The 26,089-nt window shown below is 32.0% G+C and overlaps 2 protein-coding genes across 2 annotated transcripts; one reads left to right on the forward strand and one right to left on the reverse strand.

Moving 5' to 3' along the window:
* The first annotated feature begins 10,769 nt into the window (after nucleotides 1-10,769).
* LOC140874286 (uncharacterized) lies at nucleotides 10,770-11,180 on the forward strand. The gene has a single exon (XM_073277558.1). The coding sequence runs from the start codon at nucleotides 10,770-10,772 to the stop codon at nucleotides 11,178-11,180; it is 411 nt and encodes a 136-aa protein (XP_073133659.1).
* Nucleotides 11,181-24,277: 13,097 nt separating this feature from the next.
* On the reverse strand, nucleotides 24,278-25,128 carry LOC140875796 (uncharacterized). Its single transcript, XM_073279587.1, has one exon. It carries the CDS (start codon nucleotides 25,034-25,036, stop codon nucleotides 24,500-24,502), a length of 537 nt encoding a protein of 178 aa, XP_073135688.1. The 5' UTR covers nucleotides 25,037-25,128; the 3' UTR covers nucleotides 24,278-24,499.
* Nucleotides 25,129-26,089: the final 961 nt, after the last annotated feature.

Genomic DNA, 26,089 nt, shown 5'->3' on the forward strand with positions numbered 1-26,089 from the left:
ATTTGGAAATGTCGTCTATTGATATTTGAAACATGCTTAAGTTTTAATTTTATTTATGTACCAATTGGCATTTAATAGGGAAGGGACGTCATAACTTAAAATATTTTTACAAATATATTATTTTTATTTGAGGAAACAAATAGATTATTTATCATCTCGTGTGGTTATTATTTTTTTATCTCCTCCAAACTTTATTTTATCATTCATAATATTATTTTATCATTCATAATATTTTTTATATAGTTTGTTTCGGTTGCTGAATAAAACACTAGTTAAAATCATCAGTAAGCACTCTCTATATAATATAAAAAAAATTTCCCCAGAATTCCTTTATATAAATAAAAGAATATATATGATTTAGCGGCAGCGAACGAAAAAAATAAAAGATAAAAGAAGCCTATTTTATAGTTGAGTGCAGTGTTCTAAAAAGCTTGATTAAGTCTCGCTTAATCTTGTTTAAGCTTGAAATTTCACCAAAACGCTTTGCTTCGACCAAAAGCGGTAAAAAACGGTAAGACATAAGTGGACCATGTCAAGTGTCGTTAAATACGCTTAATTGCGACCTTTCTAAAAACCAAAATTGATTAATAAGACGAAAATAGATCATAAATTAGCGATTTTATTAGTGAATGATTGTTAGCAATGTTAGACATGTACAATATTGTATGGTTAAGTGTAGCGATGATGTGAATGCAGTACATATTGAGAGATTTTACAGCTAATGTTTTAAATTAGACCAATTAATTTAGTTTATATTCGATGACATGGGATATGAAATGAATGATGAAATAAATTGAATTAGAATATCACAAATAATTAATGCATTATACTTGAACTTATTATATTTATTAATTATTTACTCAGTTAATTTGTTTTAGATGACTAAAATTATAATTTAAATTGAAAACGTTTTTTTACGCTTAAGCGTATGCTTAACCTCGTAGTAATCGCGCTTAAGTTTAAAAAGTTTGAAGATTGGCTCTCACGCTTCGACACGCTTCACACTTTTTAGAACCTTGGTTGAGTGACACATCATAATGTGCATCCAATAGTTGATTGACACGTCATAATGTGCACGTTAGTTAAACACGATATATGGACATCATGCCCACAGGGGCATAGGCGAGTTGGTATGGCCTGAGGTGACGTGGAAAGAAATTCCTCAGCGTTGCGGGTTCGATCCTCGTGTGGAGCATATTCCCTGCTGAAATATTGTGGGAGTATGCTCTGGGGATTGGGCCATGTGCTCCCTCCTTCAGGTCCCTGCCGCTCGTGCACATCCCTCAATTTACCCTTTGCATGAGCCAATGGGCCTCTGACTCATATAAAATTAAGTCCTCTTCGGGATCGACCCTTTTTTAGATATATGGACATCATGACAAGACTCTTTATAATTATGTACCGTACTATTTGTGCCACGCTATTGACGTTGAAGAGATGAAAATGATAGCTTGGAAGAGACAATAATGCAATATAAATGCATCCCAACAAGTGGTGGGGACAAATCAATAAATTTGGGATCTGAATTTTTATTTTTTATTTTTTGTTATTAATAAATATAAGGGACCCACAAAGTTTTTGATTTATTTTATTATTTTCTTTGTCCCATGTCATGGTATGCAATTTGCAAGAAAAGTAGATGCCCATACCATGCCAAGCAAGGAAAAAGTTGATAAACATCTCAATCAAACAACTATATATTTGTGGACTTCTTCTTGCAAATTGCTTTTGTGCATTTAACCATTGTTCTACCTTACATGATTAATTAACTTTACATACATATATATATACATATATATATATATATACACGTAGTGTGTGCGCTCAAGTGATTAAATGTCTAAATTATTACATGGTTTGATTTATTATTAAAACCAGCGTATTTACACACACCGTTATGTGTGATAAAAAAAATTGATTTTTTTATTAAATTAATTTCGAAAAAAATTTAATAAATTTATGAGAATTCATTTTTTGGGTTAAAATATTAACTATAAGGAGTAGTTAAACGATAATTGATTATATTAGTTATCATACTCTTTTTTTCAAATAATTTGAAATTTCAAAATTAGGGTGTCATACGTCACTCATACCAAGAGACCATATTAGTTTCTCTAAGGTCTTCTTACTTAATATTCAATACTTCACAGGGGGTTTGTTGCAATAAATTCGAAAACAATATAAAATTTTTTTAAATAAAACATTATTCTTATTATCTATACCTATCCTCTTCAAAAAAAATTATTTATACCTATTTATTAAGTAAGAAGACCTTAAAGAAACTAATATGGTCTCTTGGTATGGGTCTTGGGTTGGGATACCGAATCAAAATACCGATTTTTGAGATATCGTACCGAATTTTTTTTGATATATAGACATTTTTAACACTTGCAATTGTGAGTTATTGAACACGCTTTGTTACCGTGCCTATGCTTTTTTGAAAATATTATATTTATTGTATAATAGTAGGTCTATAGTACGAAAATAACCTTTTATTGAAGTATTTTTCACATTTACTCAAATACATCATGTGTATTTATGAAGAAAAATATGTTTTGTGATGTGTGTGATGTATTTTGATTAGATATGAAAATTATTACAATAATAGAATGTCATTTTCGTATTATAATTTTAATATTATAAAAAATGATAATTTTTACGAAAAACAAATTGTGTTTAACAAACTCGTAATGACAAAAGTTAAACATGCAACTATTACAAAAAATTAAGGATTTGGATACCTATTAAAATTTTCAATGAGAAAAGTATGTATTTGCAATATCTTACAGGAATGTTTGATGAAAACAAAAAATTAAGGATTGGGATACCTATCATCTTTTCCTTTTTTGTGGTTCTCTTAATTTTTTTTTTAAAAAAATACAAAAATTATTTTCGTTGGTAAAGTAATTGGTGGGGAATAATTCCTCTTTACGATGGTGAGAACAACCAGGCGTGGTCTGAACATTTATCGATAAACGAAATGAAGCTTTAACATTAAGTTAGAATATTATGATATATGTGTTGTAGTTCATCTAAGATCAAAATTTATAATTTTGAATTATATCTTAAGTTCGTGAATTAATTGTAATAATTTTATTTTTCTTTTATCTTCCTTTTTCTTTCTCCTTCCTTCCTCTTTTCAATTCAAATAATAAAATCAAATATTTCAAGTATGAAACTTAATTTCCAACATTAATTAAAAATTATCAACTAATTAGATGTCTCCAATAAATTTTGAAGTACGAAAGAATGTTGTCTTGCGTGAAGCTAGAAGGATCTTCATGTCACTAGGTGAAGTATACTTGTATTATTATATGAGTTTGGCTTATTGAAAAGTAAAAAATAAAAAATAAAAAATCACTTTCATTATTAAAATAATTAATCAACTTGTCTGTCGATAAGTAAACGAACCCAAATCCCAGATAAAGGCTAGCTTATAGGTTACAACTTACAAGGGAGGACTTGAAAAGATTATGAGATATACAACCCAACAATATATATATATATATATATATATATATATATATATATATATATATATAACCCAACTATATATTTGTGGACTTATTTCTGCAAATTGGTTTTGTGCATTATATATATAACCCAACTATGTATTTGTGGACTTATTCTGCAAATTGGTTTTGTGCATTTAACCATTGTTCTACCTTATATGATTAATTAACTTTACAAATTCGTGGAACATACCATATATGTGATTCGTAAACAAATAGAATGAATGTTTTTATTTTAAAATAAAATTTATCAAGTTTTAAGTTGAAATGATAGAATCGATTTCTACAATATAAATGATAGAAGATAATATACCTGACGAAAATGATAACTGCTAGTAATAATATAGTAAAATAATGTTTAGTTTTCTCAAAAAAAAAAAATGTTTAGTTTGACAAGACTTACAAGGTATTTTAATGAAACCCAAAATAATATCATGGCGTCATCCTATTACTCGTGCTCATGTATTATTTATCAATAGTTGGATAGGTTTTACGTGATATCGTCTCAATTTACATATCTATAACTATAAGATGAGTGGATGTGATTATTTAGAATTATTTTTTTTTTGAGTCAGATCAAATAATAGATCCGTTTTAAAAAAATTATTCATGAGACCATCTATTTTTTTTGTTAACACTAATATATATATATATATGATCGCTAGAAAAAAAAAATAGTTGATAGTTTACTATCATCAATTATCAAGTTTAAAACGAGATATGTGACCAAGATTTATTATAACAAACGTCTCGTCATAATTAAATAAATAAATAAATAATAAAAATAAAAACCTTATCACCCATAATTAAGGAGATAGACATGGCAGACAAAACCCACTTGTACGCCAGGTAATAAATTTCGAAGGGGACCACGGCATTTTTAGTGGGGCCCGCAACATTTTCCCCAATTGTACCCTTTGCTTCTGTGGGCCCCGCACTATGCTCTGTTACAAATATGCTTCCTCCAGAATAGTCGATAATGTACCCTAAAATATTTCCGATATTATTTTAAAATCAAGATCGATTCTCTCAAAAAGAACAACAATAATAATCGATGAATTTTTTTTTTTTTTTTTTTTATCTTTATTTGTTGATATTTTGATTGAAAAGGTAATTTATTATTATTCCTGGGGAAAAAATTTTGTATAGTGTAAACCGGTGAACATGAAAACATTACAAATTTTTATTGTGTTTTCGTAAATTTGTTTTCTGATAAGGAGATTAAAAAGTAATCACATTAAATTTTTCAAAATTAAAAATATGTGTTGGTAGTATCATTAGGCCAGTTTGGATACAGAAGCTGAAAGCTTAAAAAAGTACTTAAAATAAGTTTAGCTTTTTCACTTAAAAAACAAAATTCATTTTGGTGTTTGGATAAATGTTGAAAAAATGTTTTTATTTAAATTTTTAAATATAGTTTGTTGAAAAAATGTTTTTATTTAAATTTTTAAATATAGTTAGAAGCAAAAGATAAAAAAGCTAGAAATTTTAATTTTTAAAAAAGCACTTTTTTAAAATGTCTTTTGTAACCAAACGAACACTTTTAAGAAAAGTATTTTTATTCTTTTTTTTTTAAAAAAAAGTGCTTTTATTTTTTAACTTTTATAACCAAACGGACTCAAAGTAAAATTATATAGTTTTTGAGCAAAAGAGGTGAATTCGAAAAAATAAATATAGAACAGAGAGTTTGTTGGTTTATCAAAAATTTTGTATAGTTAAGGCATAGTTTGGTTTGATGTATTATTAATCTATGTATAACTTATCCCAATTGATTTCGCCTTATTTTCGTCATATTATTTATCTATTTATTAATTAATAATTTTACATCAATTAAATCAAATAAATTATAATCTATCCATCAAATCAAATAATGTATTAACTATTTTTTCTTATTTATTTTTAATTTACATTATATTACTTATCCATGAATTATTTATCTTATCACTCAAACCAAACAATGTCCCGTGATAACCGATAAAGATGTAAACAGTGATGGAGCCAAAGGGAGATCGGTGATAGCATTTGCCCGAGTCCCCGTAACTTTGTCTAATTTCTAATATGCTACTCTTCAATTTTCAATAACAATTTTTTTCGTAAATAATTTGCAATAACCCCCTTCCTCCATCTCAACCCCTAATACAGTTCAGTAAAAAAAAATTATTAATAAAAAAAAGTGATATGAACAAAATGTGATAATAATAACTATTTTATGCATATATGTCAAATACTATAATTGTATTAATTTAATGATTAATTATTTAAAAAAAAATTCCAATTTTTTTTTAATTGAAATTTATTTGGCTCCATCCGTAATAATTTAATTCAAATATTTTAAACGGTTGAACAATTCAATAACCAAAAAATCACGGTTCAAAACTTCAAATTATCTCTTCGAAGCCAAAAATAACTTCACCCGACAAAATAGTTGAATTTTGAATAGGGTGGATCAAAAGTTCATTTTTAAAGTCCAAAATATTTTATTGGAAATATTTAATAAATTAAATAATTAGATTGAGAAAGAAACGGCGTGATGGTATTCCATTATTCTCGATGAATGGATAATATTTCGAAAAATAATAATTGTGAATAAATGGAGGAGTAAAAAAAATCAACCATGGGCAAGAAATATTCTGCAATTTTAAAAGAATACCGTGGGGACTATATTGCAATTTTAACGAGAGTAAGGATCAACTTCGTAATTTATAAACACTTTAAAAGAATTCTCTTCGGATTATTCCAAATTTAAAAGCAAAGAGGAAAATGTAGTTCTTGGTTTTCAACAATTATATTTTTATGGAAAAATTGATTTTTTGGTCCTCTCTATTTCTCATTTTGCAATTTTGGTTTTTTATATTTTCAGATTTCAATTGTTAGTTAGCTATCTTCTTTTTTTTTGTAATTTTAGTTTTTTTTTCGATGTGGCACCAATGCAGTGATAATGTGGAGCTGACTTATATGATGTCACGTAAGTATTTTTTAAGAAAAAAGACTGAAATTGCCAAAAATCGAAACATGCAGGACTAAAACTAAAATATGATAACATAGATGACCAAAATCGTAAAATGACAAACATAGAAGACCAAAATTGCTGTTTTTCCTTTTTTTTTATAACGTGGTGGTGGATTTTCATCCTCTCGAGAATGTATACCTATCTCTGCTCCGATAATGTATATTATTGTTATCGTTGTTGTGTATAATTTTTTATAACGTGGTGGTGGATTTTGGAGGCGAGAATCGCAATCTCATCATGAAATTTGAGTTTCGTGGAACCCAAATTCATACCTGATAAATGATCTTGAACTCGCCCATGTTCGGGATGACAGCCTCAAGTAAGGGGTGCAAACGAACCGAATCGAGCTGAATAAACGTAAAAATTTAAGGCTCGAATTCGGCTCGAATTAATATATTCGAGTTCGAGCTTGAAACGAAATTCGAAAATTTCAAATATTTTGGCTCGAGTTCGGCTTGAAATAAAGTTCGAGTTCGAGTTCGGCTTGATATATTTGAACATATTCGTGAACTATCGAACAAAATAATTTTAGCTCAAGCTCGGCTCGAAAAAAAGTTCGAACATGTTCGGATTCGGCTCGAGTTCGATAAGTTCGAATACAAATCAAATATAATGATATGATAAAAATTATATCATATCTTTATTTATATTTTAGAGAATATTGCATAGATATCCATAATTTTAGTTGACTTATAGATTGAAATTTTACATGGATTGAGACTCGCTTTCTATAAATAAGGGGTCTTAACCCTTATTATGGGAAACTTTCCATAACGCCTCATATACTTTTCTTACACATATAATTTATGGATTTTACACGTTTTTTACATGTTTTCTATCCCTTGCAATTTTTATACTCTTTCTATTGAATCCTACACTAACTTGAGCGTCGGAGTGGTTTCACCTCCGGACAAGCCATCTCACATGTTTTCTTTGATACACAAAAATATTTTGGGATCATTAGGTTCGGTTTATTGAAGAAATTGGTTTGTTGAATATCAGTTCGATGTAATTTATTTGATATGAAATTTTTTAACGCATCAAAATATTTATCGAGTCGGCTCGATTTGTTTACACCCCTACGCAAGCCCCAGAATCTACATGTAAAATTGTCATTGCTAGTTTGTTGATATTTTGGAACCTAGCGCACAATATTATAGTACATATTTGTAGGGCTGGTTCGGTATTGTATACCGATCTTTTCAAAGAATATCGAATATCGTACCGAAAATTTTGGTATCAAAAAAACCGATACCGTATAGATATTTCGATATACCGAAATTTCGGTATAACATAAATTTCATACCGTTCTTACCGAAAAATTTCGGTATACCGAAATTCGATACGATATCGGTATAATATCGTCTATACCGACATTATTTTAAAAAACTCTTGTTTTTCACCATAAATTTATACCGTTTATACCATCTATACCGACTTAATTAATATTTAATTATATGTATATTAATTAAATTTTTAAAAAATATGAACGTTGTTCGACCGAAATACCGAATTTTTCAAAAACGTATACCGATACCTATACCAAAATTTTCGGTATATACGGTTTTTTTGTGTACGATATATACGATATTTCGACATTTCGTTATTATTTTTTACCCCTACATATTTGCATGTATCGCGTGTATTTAAATTAAATTTTTAGATATACTTGTTATAAAAAAAAAATCCAAGTTAATATCCCAAATGAATTTTGTTACAATAAATTAACAGTTAAAGCGGGTATTGCACGTCAGAGATTTTATTCTCCCCAATACATAAAAGGGGTTTGTTATTAACTTTTCAATGGATCGAATAATATCATACCTAATGAAGCCATTAGCAACAAATATTTTTTATATATAAGAAAAAAATTATTTATAAAAAAAGGACTCAAATCCATTAGTTCCATCGTGAAAGAGACCATCATTTTTAAGTCAATTATTAGGAAATAAACAATAACTTTAAAGCACACATTACCATAAAAGCCAACAAGCCAATCTCAAATTTATCTTTACACCACCAAAATTTTCTAGAAGGAAGAGACCTAACGTAATTCGGAATATATATATATATAAACCTCGGAAATGGTATCGGTCAAATATTTTTTTTATTCAGAAATATTTTAATTTTTGTTGCAAATTAACCTTCAAACATCTACTAAAACAAAGGGTAGAAATTTAATAATCATATATTAAAACCTTGGTCGAATACAATTTAATTTTTCCTTTTTTAAATTTTTTTATTACATGTGTAATTATTTTTTCACAAAAGTCTGTCGTTTAAAAAATTTGCAACGAAATAACCTTTTTTTTAAATTAGTTCATGCTAAATTTCTTAAACTTATATTTCGTATGGTTAACGAAGGGAGACGACTCGAGAATCCACTCTAATTAGGTAAACAATATCCTCTCCTTTTCTCCTCTTATTTATTTTATTTTTTAAAAAAATAAAAAAAATAAAATCTCACGTGTAGTGCGGGCATGATTCACGAGCCGCCCTCACATGATTTGATTCCCAATTGTCGATTCAAATAATAATACATAAATAAATAAAGGCAATAAGATAAGAATTTTCTTTTTTTTTTTATTAAAAAAAAAAGATGATGCCGACTTCTTGAATCCAAGGCAGGCACCTTTGTTTCAAAAAGGCAAATCATTCCCACACAAGCACTACCCAAATAAAGCGCTTCATATCAAGTAACATCTTATCCCTTTTGTACTTTTAATTTTAATGTCGTGTTAATATGTCGATTTTATTTTATTTTTTCACATTTTTTCTTCAAGTGGGTAGCCAAATTGTTTGAACTCGTACGGTACCTCATTTAATTTATTAATAAGGGGGATCTTCAAGTGGGTATCCGAATTCCAAGCTTTTTTCCATAGAGATGGGTAAACTTTTTTCTTTTAACGAAGTTTTTAGTAAATCTAGATGCAGTCGCAACAATTATACACATCTGGACCTTATTTGATTCATCGTAACCAACTGAGAAACTCTCCATCTATTCAAAATATGATTTTTGAAGGTTATAAAAATTTAGGTAGTGTTTGAGATTGTTTTTAAGAAGCTCTTTGAGCTTTAGCTCAAAAATGATTCATAGATGCAATCCAAATTCCTAAACACTACCTAATTATTTATAAACTATTCGCGAATACAAATAATAAAGTTAATTATCAACAACGCGATAGATCTTTCAAAGATCGGATAGACTTTGCTTATGTTTCTTGAAAAATGCACGAACGCTTAAAAAATGTGATAAAATATATCGTACTTCAATTTGAAAGGAATTTTATTCCTTGATATTTTTGGCCTTTATATTAATTGATATTATTAGATTTTGCTTTCTATACAAGATAAAATATATGGTAAATATCCTGAGTATATATCGATTATGTTAAAGATATATTTGCCAAAGTTTAAATCATGTCTTGATAAGGTGATTATTTGATATAATATAATTCGATATTATCAAGATTTGATTTGCAAGATTTGATATCATGTCTTGATAAGGTGATTATTTGATATAATATAATTCGATATTATCAAGATTTGATTTGCAAGATTTGATAGAGTTTATTTCCTACTAAAACATGTTTCCTTATTCATGTAGGACTCTATCTAAGGAAATCTTCAAGATTTGAATGCTAATATATAAAAGGGGATTTCATGCACAAGATGAAAAAAGAATTCAGACGATAATTTACTACGCATACTCTGAAGAATTCTGTTGAAGAATTTGAAGAACTCTGAAGCAAGGTTTGCAACCACCGTTGTTGCATGTCCCCGTGTTGCCGTTCGTGTTGAAGACATCAGAAACAACACTGTGGGAACTGTGTTGTTGAAGATCTTTTTTTGTCTCTTCAATTTAGGCTACGGGAGTTGCATCCAATTTCTTTTATACTCTGTTATATTTTAGGATGCAAGTTTGATTTCTCAACTTGTTGAGAAATTTAGGATTTAATGACTTTTCGTAAAATTACTAGGACTACTTTGTAAGACTGGTCTTACGTTTACTAGTAATATTTAGCCCTAAGGCACCCGCACGAGTTTTATACTCGTGTAAAATTAATTACTTGTGTTTTATTTACGCTTTAAATTTCCGTTGTACTGTGTTGTCTGTGGTGTTACAACACAAAGGACAACACTGCCTATTTTACATAACAAACCATGTACACCATTTCTTTCATGTGGCATCAGAGCCACCACTTGACTTTACTAAGTGAGTTCCTGGTTTATGTTACAGGTTAGTTATGGACACTCCGTACACAAGTGCAATTCGTCCACCTATTTTGGATGGAACATATTACGGCCCTTGGAAATTGAAGATGAGCATGTACATTCAATCCATTGAGTCCAGGGCTTGGCAACGTGTTCTTGACGGTTGGACACCACCTATGAGAGATGATGATGTACCAGGACCAAAGCCAAGATCACAATGGACTGCCGATGAGAATAATGCGGCTATTTATAATGCTAAAGCTCTTAATGCTATGTTCACTTCAGTTGATATGAACATGTTTAATCTAATTGGTACTTGTACTTGTGCTAGGGATGCTTGGGAGAAACTTCAAACTCACTGTGAAGGCTCGACAAGTGTCAAGAAGACAAGGATGCGTCTCATAACTTCAAAATTTGAGAAAATGAGAATGGAGGAATCATAGACCATCATGGAATATAATGGAAGATTGAAGAGCCTTGCAAATTAAGCATCTGTTCTTGGTGATCCTATTTCGAACGAGAGGCTTGTATCCAAAGTGCTTCGTTCCGTCCCCAAAAGATTTCACACCAAGGTTTGTGCTATAGATGAATCCAAAGATACATCTATAATAGGTTTGGATGAGTTAATTAGTTCTCTTCGCACTTATGAGATGGAATTGGAAGCCGAAGATGACTCAAAAGGTAAGTCTATTGCCTTTCAAGTATCTAATGATGTTTACAATGATTTTTCTGAAGTTCAACAGGAAGTAAAGGAATCTGATCTTGAAGAGAATTCAATTGCTTTGATCTCGAAGAAGTTCACTGATTATCTCAAGGTAATGAAAGAAAAGAAAGATGTGAAAGGTGTACAACCTTCAAAATTTCCTAAATTGCCTACTTCAGAGAAGCCTAAAAAACCCGCTGCTACTCGGGGATCTCGACAAAGGTATGAAGGTAAGGTTCAGTCCTCAAGTAAAAATTTTGATAATGTTCAATGCAGGGAATGTAAGGGATATGGCCACTATGCTTATGAATGCGCAAATGGCCTTCGAAAAGGTATGAATGTTTCTCTGAGTGATGATGATTCTGAAGAAGAACAAAAAAAGGTTGAACAGGCAGATCTCATATCTTTTACTTCTTTGCTGGAAAGTAAGAAAAATTTTCAGTTCAATCCTCTTGGTGTTGGCTCCGGTGTTGCCACACCTGGATGCAACACAGTTCAAAAATCTGTTTGTTTTGTTGCTTCTAACCTTGATAATTCCAGTAATCATGAAGAACAGGTAGCTGATCCTTATACTCTGGAAGGTATTCAAAAACTCTATGAAGAGTTATACTGTGATTGGAACAAAAAAAATTAGTTGAACACAACCCTTACAAAAGAGAATACTGAATTGAAAGCTGCCGTGGCTAGATTGGAAATTCTCACGAGTAAGAAAGATCTGAAACTAGGGTTGCTGAATTCTGAACTTGAAAGAGCAAAAACAACACTTGATAAATTTAATTCTAGTTCAAGCAAACTTGATTCCATTTTGACTATGGGTAAGAATGATAAGTTTGGTCTTGGTTTTAAAGAAAGTGTTTTTGAAACTGGTGAATCTTCCAAAACACCAGTGTTTGTAAAGGAAGGTAATGATTCCTTGAACCATCCTTCAACTGCTTCGAAAGGTAAGAAACTCATTGTTGAAAAGAATGTTTTTGTCCCTAAGCCAAAACAATGGAAGCGTCCTTTTGTATGTCACTATTGTCTCAAATTTGGTCATATCAGGCTTTTTTGTCGAAAGCTGACTATCTGTTTTGGGAATCTAAGCAAGTATTGCCCCCCGTGTTTCCCAACATCAAGAGCAACACTGACAGAAAGAGGCCCACTGTGAAGAAAGTTTGGATACAAAAGCCTGATGTTAGATGTTTTGTTATTTATACTTCCCTGAAAGCTAACACTGCAGGTAATTGGTATTTTGATAGTGGAAGCTCACGGCACATGACAGGCTTGAAAGATCACCTCATGGACTACATTGAAAAAAATGGTGGTAAAGTTACCTATGGAGGTGGTGCAAAAGAAAGAATTGTTGGCAAAGAAACACTCAATGTGGAAGGGTTTTCAAAGCTTCATAACGTCTTACACGTTGAATGACTTAATGCGAATTTAATTTCAATGAGTCAACTGTGTGATGATGACTTGCATGTGAAGTTTGATAAAAATACCTGTGAAGTTTTTGATAATGCTAACTGTTGTGTTATGACAGGTACAAGATCAGTTGATAATTGCTACCAACTCGGTGAAGAATTTGCATGTAGACACTCAAAGGTTGATGAGTTTAGTCTATGGCACCAAAAGCTAGGACATGTGAATTTCAAGACCTTAAAGAATCTGAGTAAGTTTGAAGCTATCAGAGGTCTTCCAAATCTAAAGTCTGGTGTTCCATATGTTTGTGGTGCATGCCAAAAAGGTAAGCAATCCCGTGTTGCGCATCCCGTGTTACAACACTGTGGGACAACACGGTGTCTTGAACTTTTGCACATGGATTTGATGGGTCCCATGGAAGTCGAAATCTATGGAGGTAAAAGGTATTCTTTGATATGTGTTGATGATTTTTCTCGTTTTACATGGGTAAGGTTTCTTAAAGAAAAATCAGATACTTTTGATGTTTTTAAGAAGTTGTTTACCAAGATTACTAACCTACATACTTTGACTGTAGCAAGGATCAGAACTGATCATGGAAAGGAATTTGAGAACTCTTCTTTTTTCTTTTTTGTGTGATAAGAAGGGCATCTCACAGGAGTTCTCTGCCCCAAAAACTCCTCAACAGAATGGAATTGCCGAAAGGAAGAATAGGACGTTGCAGGAGATGGCTAGGGTGATGATGAGCTCAAAAAATATCTCCAAGAGATTTTGGGCAGAAGCATTAAACACAGCATGTCATATTTCCAATCGTCTGTATTTGAGAAGTGGCTTTTCAATGACTTCCTATGAAATCCTCATGGGAAAGAGACCAAATCTCACTTATTTTCATATCTTTGGCTGTGCTATGTTTTGAATGATAAAAATCACCTAGCAAAATTTGATTTCAAAAGTGATAAGTGTTTGTTTCTAGGTTATTCTACAAATAGTTGTGCATATAGGATGTATAACCTTAGGACCAGAATAATTATGGAATCTATTAATGTTGTTTTTTATGATGGTACAGATCTCAAAGGAAAAACTGCTGAAGATGATATTGAAGGCTTGCTGGAAATTCCTCACGAAAAACACAGTGTTGTTCCTGATGTTGCAACACCAAACACAACACTGGTTCCTCCAGAAACTGTTCATGAGGAAAATTCCCAAAATATTGAGGAAGCTTAGATGATTACTGAAAAGGACATTCCAAGCAAGATACAGAAGAATCATCCATCATCACAGATTATTGGAGATGTTCATGGAACAAAGTAAACCCGTGCTAAGGACAAAGTTGACTACCGCAAGATGGTTGGGTTAGTATGCATGAGTTCCGTGTACTCACAAGTAATGCATTCCTATTTTGTTTCCAATATTGAACCCAAGAATGTCAATGATGCTTTGAATCATGAATTTTGGGTAAATGCCATGCATGAAGAACTTGAGAAATTTGTCCGAAATGATGTGTGGTTTTTGGTTCCACCTCCTGATCATGGTAATGTCATTGGTACAAATGGATTTTTAAAAATAAAACCGATGAATCAGAAAACATCATTAGGAACAAAGCAAGGTTGGTTGCTCAAGGGTATACTCAGGTTGAGGGGGTTGATTTTGATGAGACCTTCGCTCCTGTTGCCCGCATTGAGTAAGTCCGACTATTGCTAGCTATTGCATGTCATATGGGTATAAAACTTTACCAAATGGATGTGAAGAGTGCGTTTTTGAATGATATTTTAAATGAAGAAGTGTATGTAAAGCAACCCAAAGGCTTTGAGGATCCACACCACTTGGATCATGTTTACAAGTTGAAAAAGACACTCTATGGCTTGAAGCAAGCTTCACGAGCATGGTATGGTAGGTTGACCGAGTATTTACTCGAAATTGGCTTCAAACGAGGTGAGGTTGACAAAACCTTTTTTATTCAAAAGGACAAAGGTGAAATCCTTATTTGTCAAGTTTATGTGGATGACATTATCTTTGGTGCTTCTTATCAAAAGCATGTTGATAGTTTTGTTGAATGCATATCTTCTACGTTTGAAATGAGCATGGTAGGAGAATTAACTTTTTTTCTTGGACTACAAGTTAAGCAATCAAATGATGGGATTTTTTTTTGTCAAAGTAAGTATGCAAAGAATTTGGTGAAAAAGTTTTGCAAAGAGAATGTTAAGAACTTGAAAACTCCTATGGGCTCGAGTGAAAAATTAGGAAAAGACAGTGTTGTGGCTGGTATTGACAATACCATGTATCGCAGCATGATAGGGATTTTTTGTATTTGACTGCTATTCGACCTGATATCTTGTTCAGTGTGTGTTTATGTGCTAGGTACCAATATGATCCAAAGGTAACCCATTTAAAAGCTGTTATGAGAATTTTGAAATATGTTTCGGGTACATTGGATTTGGGATTGTGGTATACGAGGGAAACCAACACTAACCTTGTAGGTTTTAGTGATGTTGATTGGGCTGGTGATGTGAACGATAGAAAGAGCACTACGGGTGAGTGTTTTTACCTTGGCAATAATTTGGTTTCATGGTATAGTCGTAAGAAAAACTGTGTGTCACTTTCGACTGCTGAATCTGAATATGTGGCAGCCGGAAGTTGTTGTTCACAACTTCTTTGGATGAACCAAATGATTGAAGATTATGGTTTTAAGAGTGAACCCCCCATTGTTTATTGTGATAATTCGATTGCTATTGATATATCAAAGAATCCAGTTCAACAGTCACGCACAAAACACATTGACATTCGTCATCACTTTATTCGAGATTTGGTAGAAAAAGGTATGATTTGAATGGAGTTTGTTGGAACCAATAACAAATTGGCAGACATTTTTACTAAAGCTTTAGATCATGAGAGATTCTCAACTCTTCGGAGGTCTCTCAACATGTGTGCATTATAATCCTTTGCGTGTGTTGTCTGTGGTGTTACAACACTACCGACAACACTGTTGTTTTTTCTTGTCATGCATTTTTGGGATTTTAGGCATTCTGCACTCACTCTGTTATGTGTAGTGTTTAAATCTCTGTTTCATTGATTCAATCAATGCCAAGTTTTTCTGCAAAATTTTTATTGAAGCACACTGGCCCTTGCAAATCGAACTCTGACTAAACCACTAAGTAGTTGAGGGATGTACATGTATTCCATGTTCTTGTCCCATGTGAATGGTGATTTTGCAAATTCAGTGTTCAGCTTTTTAATAAAGTTTGATAACCATTGTCATATAAACAAGCTTTCTAAATAATCAGAAGAAAATGGAAAAAGCTACCTAATTGAGTCCAATGAAGACTGTTCTTTTAGTGTGCAGGCTACCACTTCTGGAATTTTTTTAAATCAAGGGTAATCAAGTGTGTAATTCTCAAATGCTTTTTGAAAAACTAAGTGTTGTTGATGATGTTGGCAACATGAGAAGCAACACTACACTTGTCAACATTTCGTTTGCTTGTGATTGCATTTTTATTTTATGTTACACTCTGTTTAGGCATAAAATAGGCCATGCATATGCATTTTTGGTAATAGGGTTCTGTTTTTGGGTAAGGTTCCAAATAGACAAATTTTGATAAATTACCCTATTTACTAAAAATTGAATTTTTGTGATTGCCTTTCGTTTCAGTGGAGTTAGGCTGATGTGGAGGTAATTTTGGAAGATTTGGGCTGAAATATTTATCTCGGATTATTCCCTTATTTATGGGATTTTATCTCTTAAATCTCGGCTTTTAAAATTTTGGCCGTTTAGGAAAGTTACCGTTGTAACTTGAGGGAGATCAGGGATCAGGGTAATTATGAGTTTGTTAGAGGGAAAATGTTAACGTTTTGTGATAGGATTCTTATATATTTGGTTCCCTTTTTAATCGGGTGTTATCATTCTCCTAATTTTTCCATTACCTGATTGAGTTTTCTGCAAACCCTACTCTTCTCTCACTTTCAATTTTTATTGCAATGGCAGGCCTTGATCCTCAAGACATTCGAAGCGAGATGGGCCATAAAGAACCCAATATTGCTGCCGGTGTTACAACACCGGAAATACCATCCACGGGGTCTTCTCTGCCGATTGTGCCAGTTCCCATGGAACCCGTTCCACTTGATGTTCTCATGCCGGGCGAACCTGGGAACGCCATTGATCTCGAGAATCCACCTGATTTTTGTGTCCTGAATCGAGTTCATCCCCCTCCACTGATGGCTCGCCGATAAAAAAGGCAGGAAGGTTACAACCCTGATTTCACCCAGTCTAAGCGTTTTTACAAGGGTCCTCGCATCTCCATGGCCGAAGAGGATCGCAGCTCCAACGATGATTCTGATGATGCTAACTACGAGTTTGTTGCTCGTACTAAATCCTCTGGTTCCACTGCTGCCTCTGCCTTCGATCCTATTGTTGAATCTGTGTCTGAGAGTGATGATTCAAGCACCTCTGGTGATGCTCCGCCTAAGGATGCTCCTGAAAAAGCTGTAGCTCAGGAACCTGCTGGTTCCGATGAAGATGCCATCTTGGCACAAATTTTGGAAATTCTGAAGCAAGGAAAGGCTATGAGCGCCAAAAACAAGCGTCATTAATAATTATTTGGGAAAAACAAGCATAAAATGAGCTATGAAACGTCCGAAAATGATCCGAGGGCCAAAATATAGTTCGGAAGAAGCCTAGCCAGTTTCTTAGGAGCTAAACTAGTTCGGACCATCCCAACTAGTTCGGATCTTCCAAACTCAGCAAGAAACCTGTGTTATGCTGGGTTGGACAAGTGGTGGATTGGACCTTCCGAACTCGTCTGTACTATGAGATGTTAAAATGTTGTCTCACGAGGAAATAATACCCAAATCGGAGCTTCTGAACCCAAATTGGACCATCTGATCCATGGCTATAAATAGGCACGCAGACCTCATTTTCAAATAAACTTTGAAAGGATTTTTAAATATAGTCTATATTGAGTATTTTGGGTCATACAATCGAGGATCGGACATTAGCAGGTGCTACTGGAGTTGTAGTGGGGAGGTGTCTAAGTTTTGGGTCTTTCACATCACCGGACATTCTTGGGCTGTAGACAGCTGTACTGCTAGACCAGTGAGTTGAGGTACGTAAGTACAAACTGAGATAGCAAGCTGAATATGTATGTTTATGTGTTGCATTATTATCTGTCATATGATGCATGTGTTATCTTGTCGTGATTATGTATGCGGAATTTCTATACCATGTTGTGTATGTTATCCTTTAGATATAACCAGTTGTGTCTAGGGTCGCTCAGCCCTAGTTTTCCTTGCACGAATCATGTGTGGTTCACCAAGACTGTGATAGTCTAAGATTAGAGTCAGTTTGTGTTGGTACCAATGTATCCTTGATGGCAGTATGCACATACAGGTAGAGGTTGTGTTTTGAGCATGACATTGCAAAGTTTATTCCATGTTTACCATAGCATTCATGTTTCATGTTACATGAATTGTATAGAAATGTATACTCACATTTATGTACTAAGCGTTGTGGCTCACATCTCGCCTTTTTTTTTTTATCTCATACACCCTATTCGATGAAGCAGTTTATAGGTTGACCAGGAGATAGATCGGTGGTCGGTCGGTGGCCAAGGCTTGGGAGCGGAGGTTACTGGTGGTTCAGTTTAAGTTGATTGATGGTATTTATTTTTTTCGATTGAGTTGTATAATTATTGTTTTGTGTTTTAGTTATTGTTTCGGTTTATACTGTGGAATTAGTATTTATTAAGTTTTCACAGTTCTAATCTGATTATGTTTATTTATTTTAAGCTATATTGCATGCTTAAAGTGTAGTAACCTGAGTTTTGTTTTATTTGATTAAAATAATTAAACATGTTTATAATGATAAATCATGATTTAATAGATTTTATTATGTTATAACCGAGTGGAAAATCAACTACAGGATGTCCAAAAATCGTTCCGGAAGTCTAGGGACCCGAATAGTTCGATCCATCCGAAGTGGTTCGGAAGCAGGGACCATCTGAACATTAGTAGCTGAGTGTACTATGCGTTGTCAAAAAGAGTTTTACAATTGGTGAGTTTGGACCCTCCGAAAGGGAGTTCGGAGCTTCCAAACTGCATGCACAATGAGTTGTCAAATGGTTATTAATACGTAAGATATGTGCAATATCGAGAACACCTGAAGTGTAATATCGGAACTTTCGAACATGATCGGAACTTCCGAAGTTGGGATCGGAGCTTCCAAAGACAGGTGTTCCGAGATGTGGCATACATGCAAGATCGGAAAATTCGATATCGGGTTTGAACCTTCCGAAATCTATCAATAAATAAGTCTAGATTTCGTCATAATTAGTGTGCGTTTGAGGTGTGTTCGGAATAAATTGTATATTTTGAGTGTTTATAATCATATACTCGAGGTCGGACGATAGCAAAGTATTACGGGACTAGTACCAGAGCTAAGCTGGAGTTTGGCCTTCGACATCAGCGGGCTGACGAGGGACGTAGTTATTGTTCGAGTTCTCTAGTAATTATTTGGAGTATCTATTAGCTTAGTTAAGACTTTTAGATAAGTAATAGTGATATGATTTCACTTGTCTTGTAGTGATGGACTATAAGCACATGTAAACACATGCCAGTTGTTGAGGTACAAAAGTATTATACGAGATATTCTGGTTGAGTATGCATGTTCTATGTTTTGGATTATATATGATAGGGGTGGAATAGGGTGAGGACCCGTCCCGTAAACCCCCCTACCCAACTCCCGTCCCGTAAAGAATCGAAAAACTTTTTTTTCTCCCGATCTCGTACCCGAAACATTTCGGGACCCGACTATTCGGGATCCCGTCGGATAAGGAGAAAAAATCCCGAATTATTAAAAAAATGTGATTATTTTATTAAATATACTATTTAAAAACTTATATTTATAAATAAAACTAAATATTTAACCTAAAACATATAATATTAAAATATTTTGGATAATGTTTCAAGGTTTTGTTAAGAGAAAAAATGTATCGGATAATTATTAATAAAATATTCGGATACAATTACTAAATAAATTTTGTTAAATAGATTGTCAAATTAATCTCTTGACTCTTATTCTACATATTTGTTCTAATTATATAATTATCATTATGAATTAATTAAATTATTAATTTATTTTAAAAAATATATACAAAAATAAAATGTCATTTCGTGATTTTACAATATTATCGTTCCAACAATAAAAATTATGCGAATTAAGTCCACAATTAAGTGTTATATGAGTTAAAATCTAATAATATTTAGTTTATTATATTAATAAAGTTATTAATAAAATATATTATTATATTATTTCGGACGGGTCCGGAATCTCGTCGGGGTAAGGTTTTATTTTCGACCCCTCTCCCAATATTAATCGGGATGGGAAAAATCCCAAAAGTTCGTGTCGGAAAAATTTTGGATTGAGATTTTTTCGGGACGGGAATGAGATGGGATTCGGAAAGGGTCGGGATTTCGGGAATTTTTTCCACCCCTAATATATGACATGTTTTTATATGCATATGTTATGTCACGACAATTATACTACATACATTTTCATGTTGAGTCTATATCCTTGAGATAGCCTGTTAGTAAGGGTGTTGAGCCCTCTTCTTTAATGGATGTTTGGACCCATTAGTCACTTTGAAGACTACGTTGGTCAGGTCAACACTATAGTATCCACATATATGGTGTGAGAACCACCCCTGATGTGACGACACAAAGTGCTATGTGCTATGACGTTTTCAGACTGAGTAGAGTTAACTTGTTCTTATCCTTGGTACCCGTTCACTTGCTACATGAATTCCATAGCATTTGTATACTCTTATTCTCGTACTGAGCAATATCGCTCACATCCTTGGTTTTTTTATTGGACACCCCATTCAACGGGGCAGTTGATGGGTTGACCAGGTGTTGGGTCGGTGGTTAGTCGGTAACCAGATATTGGGAGCAGAGGTTGCTAGTGACTTAGTTTAAGTTTATTCACCATATTTATTCTATTGAATTGTATAATTATTGTTATTATGGGTCTTCATTTAATTTTCCGGTTGTATTTTCTCCTAGGTTAGTACTTGTCTTTAGTTTTCGCAGTTTACTCTGATTATATTTTTTTGTTTATGATAATTTCATGCTTAATTTTTTGATTTAGTAGATGGCCGAGTCAGATCACTACATAAAGTTTTTGATCAATAGGTGATTCGGGACGGATCGCTACAAGCTGAGTAGCCCCACAACCTATATCAACTCGATTGCATTATTATCATCGAAACTTAGATAACTGTAGGTCTAACAAATATTCGAATGTATACCTTGAGTTAACATCCTCGTGCCTTTATCACTATATCATCTCATTGATAATCTGTTTAATATTCTTAGGACATGCTTGGTTTGGAAATGGAGATTATTGAATTACAAGTACATAAATAATAACAAAAAATATTTATAGGGAATGTAATATTGAATATAAAATAGTATTATGTTTGGTATGATTTTGTGAATGAGATAAATTAAGAATTTTTCATTTTTTTTACCAAATCATTATTCCAACATATTATAATTAGGAAAATCCTACATGTACATAGAAGGTTACATATTGGGTTACACATTCTACATGAAATTACAAAATTATCCCTACACTTTATTTGAAAAAATTCTTTCCAAAATACATCAAGGATATTTATGTAATGTCAAGTTTAACGTGTAACCTTCCGTGTACATGTAGCATCACTCAATTAATTACAACTCTAAACATTGGGCCTTTTATTGCTAAAGCAAAGGCAATTTTGGAAAAAATGGAAATGTGTTTTTTAAAAATGATTGTTAATAATAGGGACGGATGAGTTTATATCAACATATTCTAAGGCTATTACCCTAACCGTAGATTTAACGACTCATGATTTGTCATGTCAGCAATATAATATTTATTATGCATATGTGTTGAAATGTAGACCATCCGATGTATGATTTGGTACTACCCTAAGTGTAGGATCTTATTAACCGAGGTGGATAATGGTTTATTTTTACAAAATAATTTCACCTAATCACAAAAATGAATGATTGATTGAGTTTACTAAAAAAAAATACATAAATACTCCTATAAAATGGTCTTATGGATCAGTTTTGTGAGACAAATATTCAATTCTACTCGATCATAAAAGATATTACTTTGTAAGCAAAAAATATTACATTTCATTCAAATACGGGTTGGGTTGTCTCATTTTCATAAAACTATCTCACGGACGATTTACAAAAAAAAAATTCAAATAAATGATAAACTCAAAAAACAACCCACGGTCTCATGTTATCATACACACTGAACATAGCCTTAAATCCAAAGGGGTTGGATGGAATCATGGAATAGCAAATAATTCAGCCTACTTGTAAAAATCTGTTTTGTTATTTTGGGCATGGTGACAGATCTTAATATTTTAAAGCAGTTGAGCATACTAAACGAAATGTATAAATTTTAAATAACCTAACTAACCTATTACAGGTTAATTCAATTATTTTGAGCAAAGTGACTAATATTAAATTTTAGAAACCTAGTCTTTAAATTTTTGTTTTTTCCCCGACATTTTAACCTTGAAATTTTATGATGTGCTCATTTCACCTTCAATTTTCTTGTGTAATATTAATGAATTATATTTTATATAGCTTGCACCTATTTTTTTTAGAGTATAAGTATAATCTTAGATTCAGATGGGAAAGAGAATATTAATACAGTCTTTTGATTTTACTTTATTTGTCTTTTGTTTTCTATTTTTACCTTTTTTTAATACAGTCTAATTTTTTTAGTTTTTTTATATTATCAATTTTTTTTGTATCAATTTTTTTTGTATCAATTTTTTTATTATAATTTATCTTTTTACAATATATATTATAATAATACATCAACTAATTAAATATGTCAATATGAAAACAAAAATAAATAATTATATGTTTTAATCCAAAAATAAATAAGTTCGGTAACCAAAAAATTAGAAAAACCTGAAATGCAAATGATAAAAAAATCGAATGTTTTATATTCAAATATTCTCATTCCCTGTTGTAATTTTTTTTAAAAATGAAGAGAAGAAGGAAAAAAAAAGAATAATCAAACATTATTTCAAAAAAAAAAAAAATCAAACACGTGAAAAATGAGTAAAAATAAAATACAAATTATGTCTTTCTCCCAAACGAGAAAGAGAAACGATGACAAAAAAAAATAGTCCAAAAAATGAAACAAAAATATGAAAAATAAGCTAAAAAGTTTTGAAAAAGAAAATTTTGAAAGGGTATAAAAGAAAGATGAAAACTAAAAGTCTAAAAAACTAAATTTTAAATAATATATATAATATAAAGAAGAAAATTGGATAGTCGTGCTAAAAAATTAGCAGTATAAAAGTATATATATACTAGTTTATTTTTAATTTTTTTTTTTGGTTTTTAGTTTATATATTTTAATTATTTTTTTACACTTTATGACTTTTTGTTTTGTTTTGTTTTTATTTTTTAATACATTATAATTTTTTAAAAATATATATATTTATATATATATATACTATTTTATTTTTATCTTGTCAAATTTTATTGTGTAATTTTTTTGTTATAATTTATACTTTTATACTGATAATTTTTTGTACTACTGCACAATTTTCTTCTTCTATTCATTTTTTAAAAAAATTTATAACAGGAAATAAAAATATTTTAATATAAAAATTTTGATTTTTTTTTATCATTTGCATTTCAGTTTTTTTATAATTGTTTGATTACCGAACTTATTTATTTTTGAAGTAAAACATATAATTATTTATTTATATTTCCATATTGACATATTTAATCCATTGGTATATTATTATATTATATATTGTAAAAGGATAAATTATATAAAAAAATTGATACAAGAAAAATTGACAATATAAAAAAATTTAAAAAATTAAACTGTATTAAAAAAAAGGTAAAAAAAAAAAAAGAAAACCAAAAACAAATAAAGTAAAATCAAAATATATATATTAATAAAAAAAAGGAAAAAGGTGTTGTGGCAAGGCCACAGTATGGGATCCACTCCGGTTTCAGATGACAACTATAGAATGAAACTGTTCACACAACCAACAGGACTTGAATAAAGACTCGAAACTTGTTTATCTTGAACAAAAAATTACAAAAAAACTTATTAAATCTACCTAAATAAATTAGGACAACTATCCGCAATCAACGAAAATCGAATCTGGTATCAAATGATCGGACCTCAGTCTAAACCATTAGGCCTCATCGGCAAGCTTGCACCTTTTAATCCATGTTATCTCCTATATTTATTTTTATGTTACAAATTATTCATTTGTAATATTAAAATTTTTGCGGTTTAATAATTTTCTCAAACATTTAAATATCAAGAATTAAACATCATTATCAAAAATTGAATATATATATATATATATATACATACATCATTGTCAGATATGAAGTATCAACATTGGGAAATCAATAATTTTCTTTTTCTTCACGTCTACTTTTTTAACATATATCCTAACACAAGGGGGTGCCAAGCTATTCTACAAAAGAATAGGGACCAAAATGAAAACACAAAACCGCCTCCATTTCCTTTCTCCGAGGCACCCCTAGATTCCTTTTTTTTACAGTTACGTCCCTAAAGATTATCTAATTTCCATTAAGTAGCCCCAAAAGAAAGGGCCACAAAAACTACATGAACAGCTCAGACTGCAACACAGTATAGTAGTTAGCAGTCTCGTCTTCGAGTTCCCAGAGCCCATGATCGCTGAAACCAAAGGGAAAATTATCCCCAGATTTCAACCCAACAAAGTCATCATCCTCTCTGTTGGGAATCCCGAGCTCATCATCAGAGGCTTCGAGAAGATGCCTCATGACCGAGTTAGCCCCCTCGTCCTCTCCCTCCCCGTCGCCGGATCTCGGGCTACAGACGGCGGAGGTGGAGGAGTCGGAGCTCTTCTGGTCCGGAAGCTCGACGGCCGGGAAAGTGACGAAATCGAAGTCTTCGAAGGCCGTGGAGTCGCAGCTGGTGGAGGAAGAGAGTTCTTGCTGGAGGGTGGTGAACATGGCGGAGAGATCTTCACTGGGAGGCTCCGGGGTGGGCTGAGACTCGTCTTCTTCCTCCTCGAGAAGAGAGAGGATGGAATTGTAAGGCTTCTGACGCTTGGCGTCGTCGGAATGGAGGGGCTGGGATTCTTCTCTGTGGCGTTTTGGTTGGGTTTCCGCCATTGAAGAAGAAAGTAAAGGTTTCTTGAAAATAATAATTATTTATTTAATATTAAAAAAATGGAAAGAGAGTGTGTGTAGAGAGAGAGGGAATGGGGGTGGGATGAGGAGAGAGAAGGGGAGCCAAAGGTTTATATAGAGAGGCGGAGTAGTTTGAGTTCTGGTCAAATTGAATCACGGAGACAAAATCATAATTTTTATTTTTTTTATTTTATTTATATATAAAAAAGTGATAATGATAATATTATATTTTATTTTAATTATCATGTACTGCACGTCTACTCTTGAGTGGACAAGTTTTAGATTATGTTTTTTGTTTCTTGTCATGCAAATAACATACCGCGTCCCACCCTTTGATAATTTAGATATATGAATTGTGTGCTGCCCTGATTATAGCTGACCCTAAGTTTTTCATCGCACATGTACGTCTATTCAACATATCTCGTGTCGTGAATGTTCACGTGAGATCGTCTTATAAATAAATTTAATGAGATATGTTTTTAATTAGACTAAATTCATAAAAAAAAAAAATTATGAAACTATCTCATAAGAAATTAATCTATATTGAAAGGGATTCACCGTGTAAGATCTATGCGGTGGATTCCAACCCTTTATTGGGCATGAGACCCACACAAAACAATAAAACATGCCGTCGGGTGAAAAACCAAGTATAGCATAACTTATATATTCCATCGGAAATGAGGTGTGAGTTCACTATTCTGCACAAGGAGGTTTCATACGGCGAAAAACCTAATATAAGGAACATTTGAAATTTTTTTTGCAAGAAACAAGATATACTTTAATAATTCATAAACTAGCATAAACAATTTTTTTTATTACTGATCTACATGTTTCATGTATTTAAGTTTATGTATTTTTTTACATATTTTAAAAAATTTATTGGAAAATATATATTTTACAAAAAAAATTGGCTTTTTTTTTTTACACTAACAGTGAATGTTTTAACATGAAAAAAAAAGTTGAAAGTAGATCAGCTTCAGCTTTTACAACTTTTAGCAAAAAGCTAGAGAAAACAAATAATCATGCTTTTCTTTA

Source organism: Henckelia pumila, chromosome 1 (assembly GCF_033568475.1).
Source record: "Henckelia pumila isolate YLH828 chromosome 1, ASM3356847v2, whole genome shotgun sequence".
Classification (NCBI taxonomy): domain Eukaryota; kingdom Viridiplantae; phylum Streptophyta; class Magnoliopsida; order Lamiales; family Gesneriaceae; genus Henckelia; species Henckelia pumila.

What these genes read in the sequence shown, in the direction of transcription:
- LOC140874286 (XM_073277558.1), top strand. Translation starts at nt 10,770, where the DNA reads ATGGACACTCCGTACACAAGTGCAATTCGTCCACCTATTTTGGATGGA.
- LOC140875796 (XM_073279587.1), bottom strand. Translation starts at nt 25,036, where the DNA reads ATGGCGGAAACCCAACCAAAACGCCACAGAGAAGAATCCCAGCCCCTC.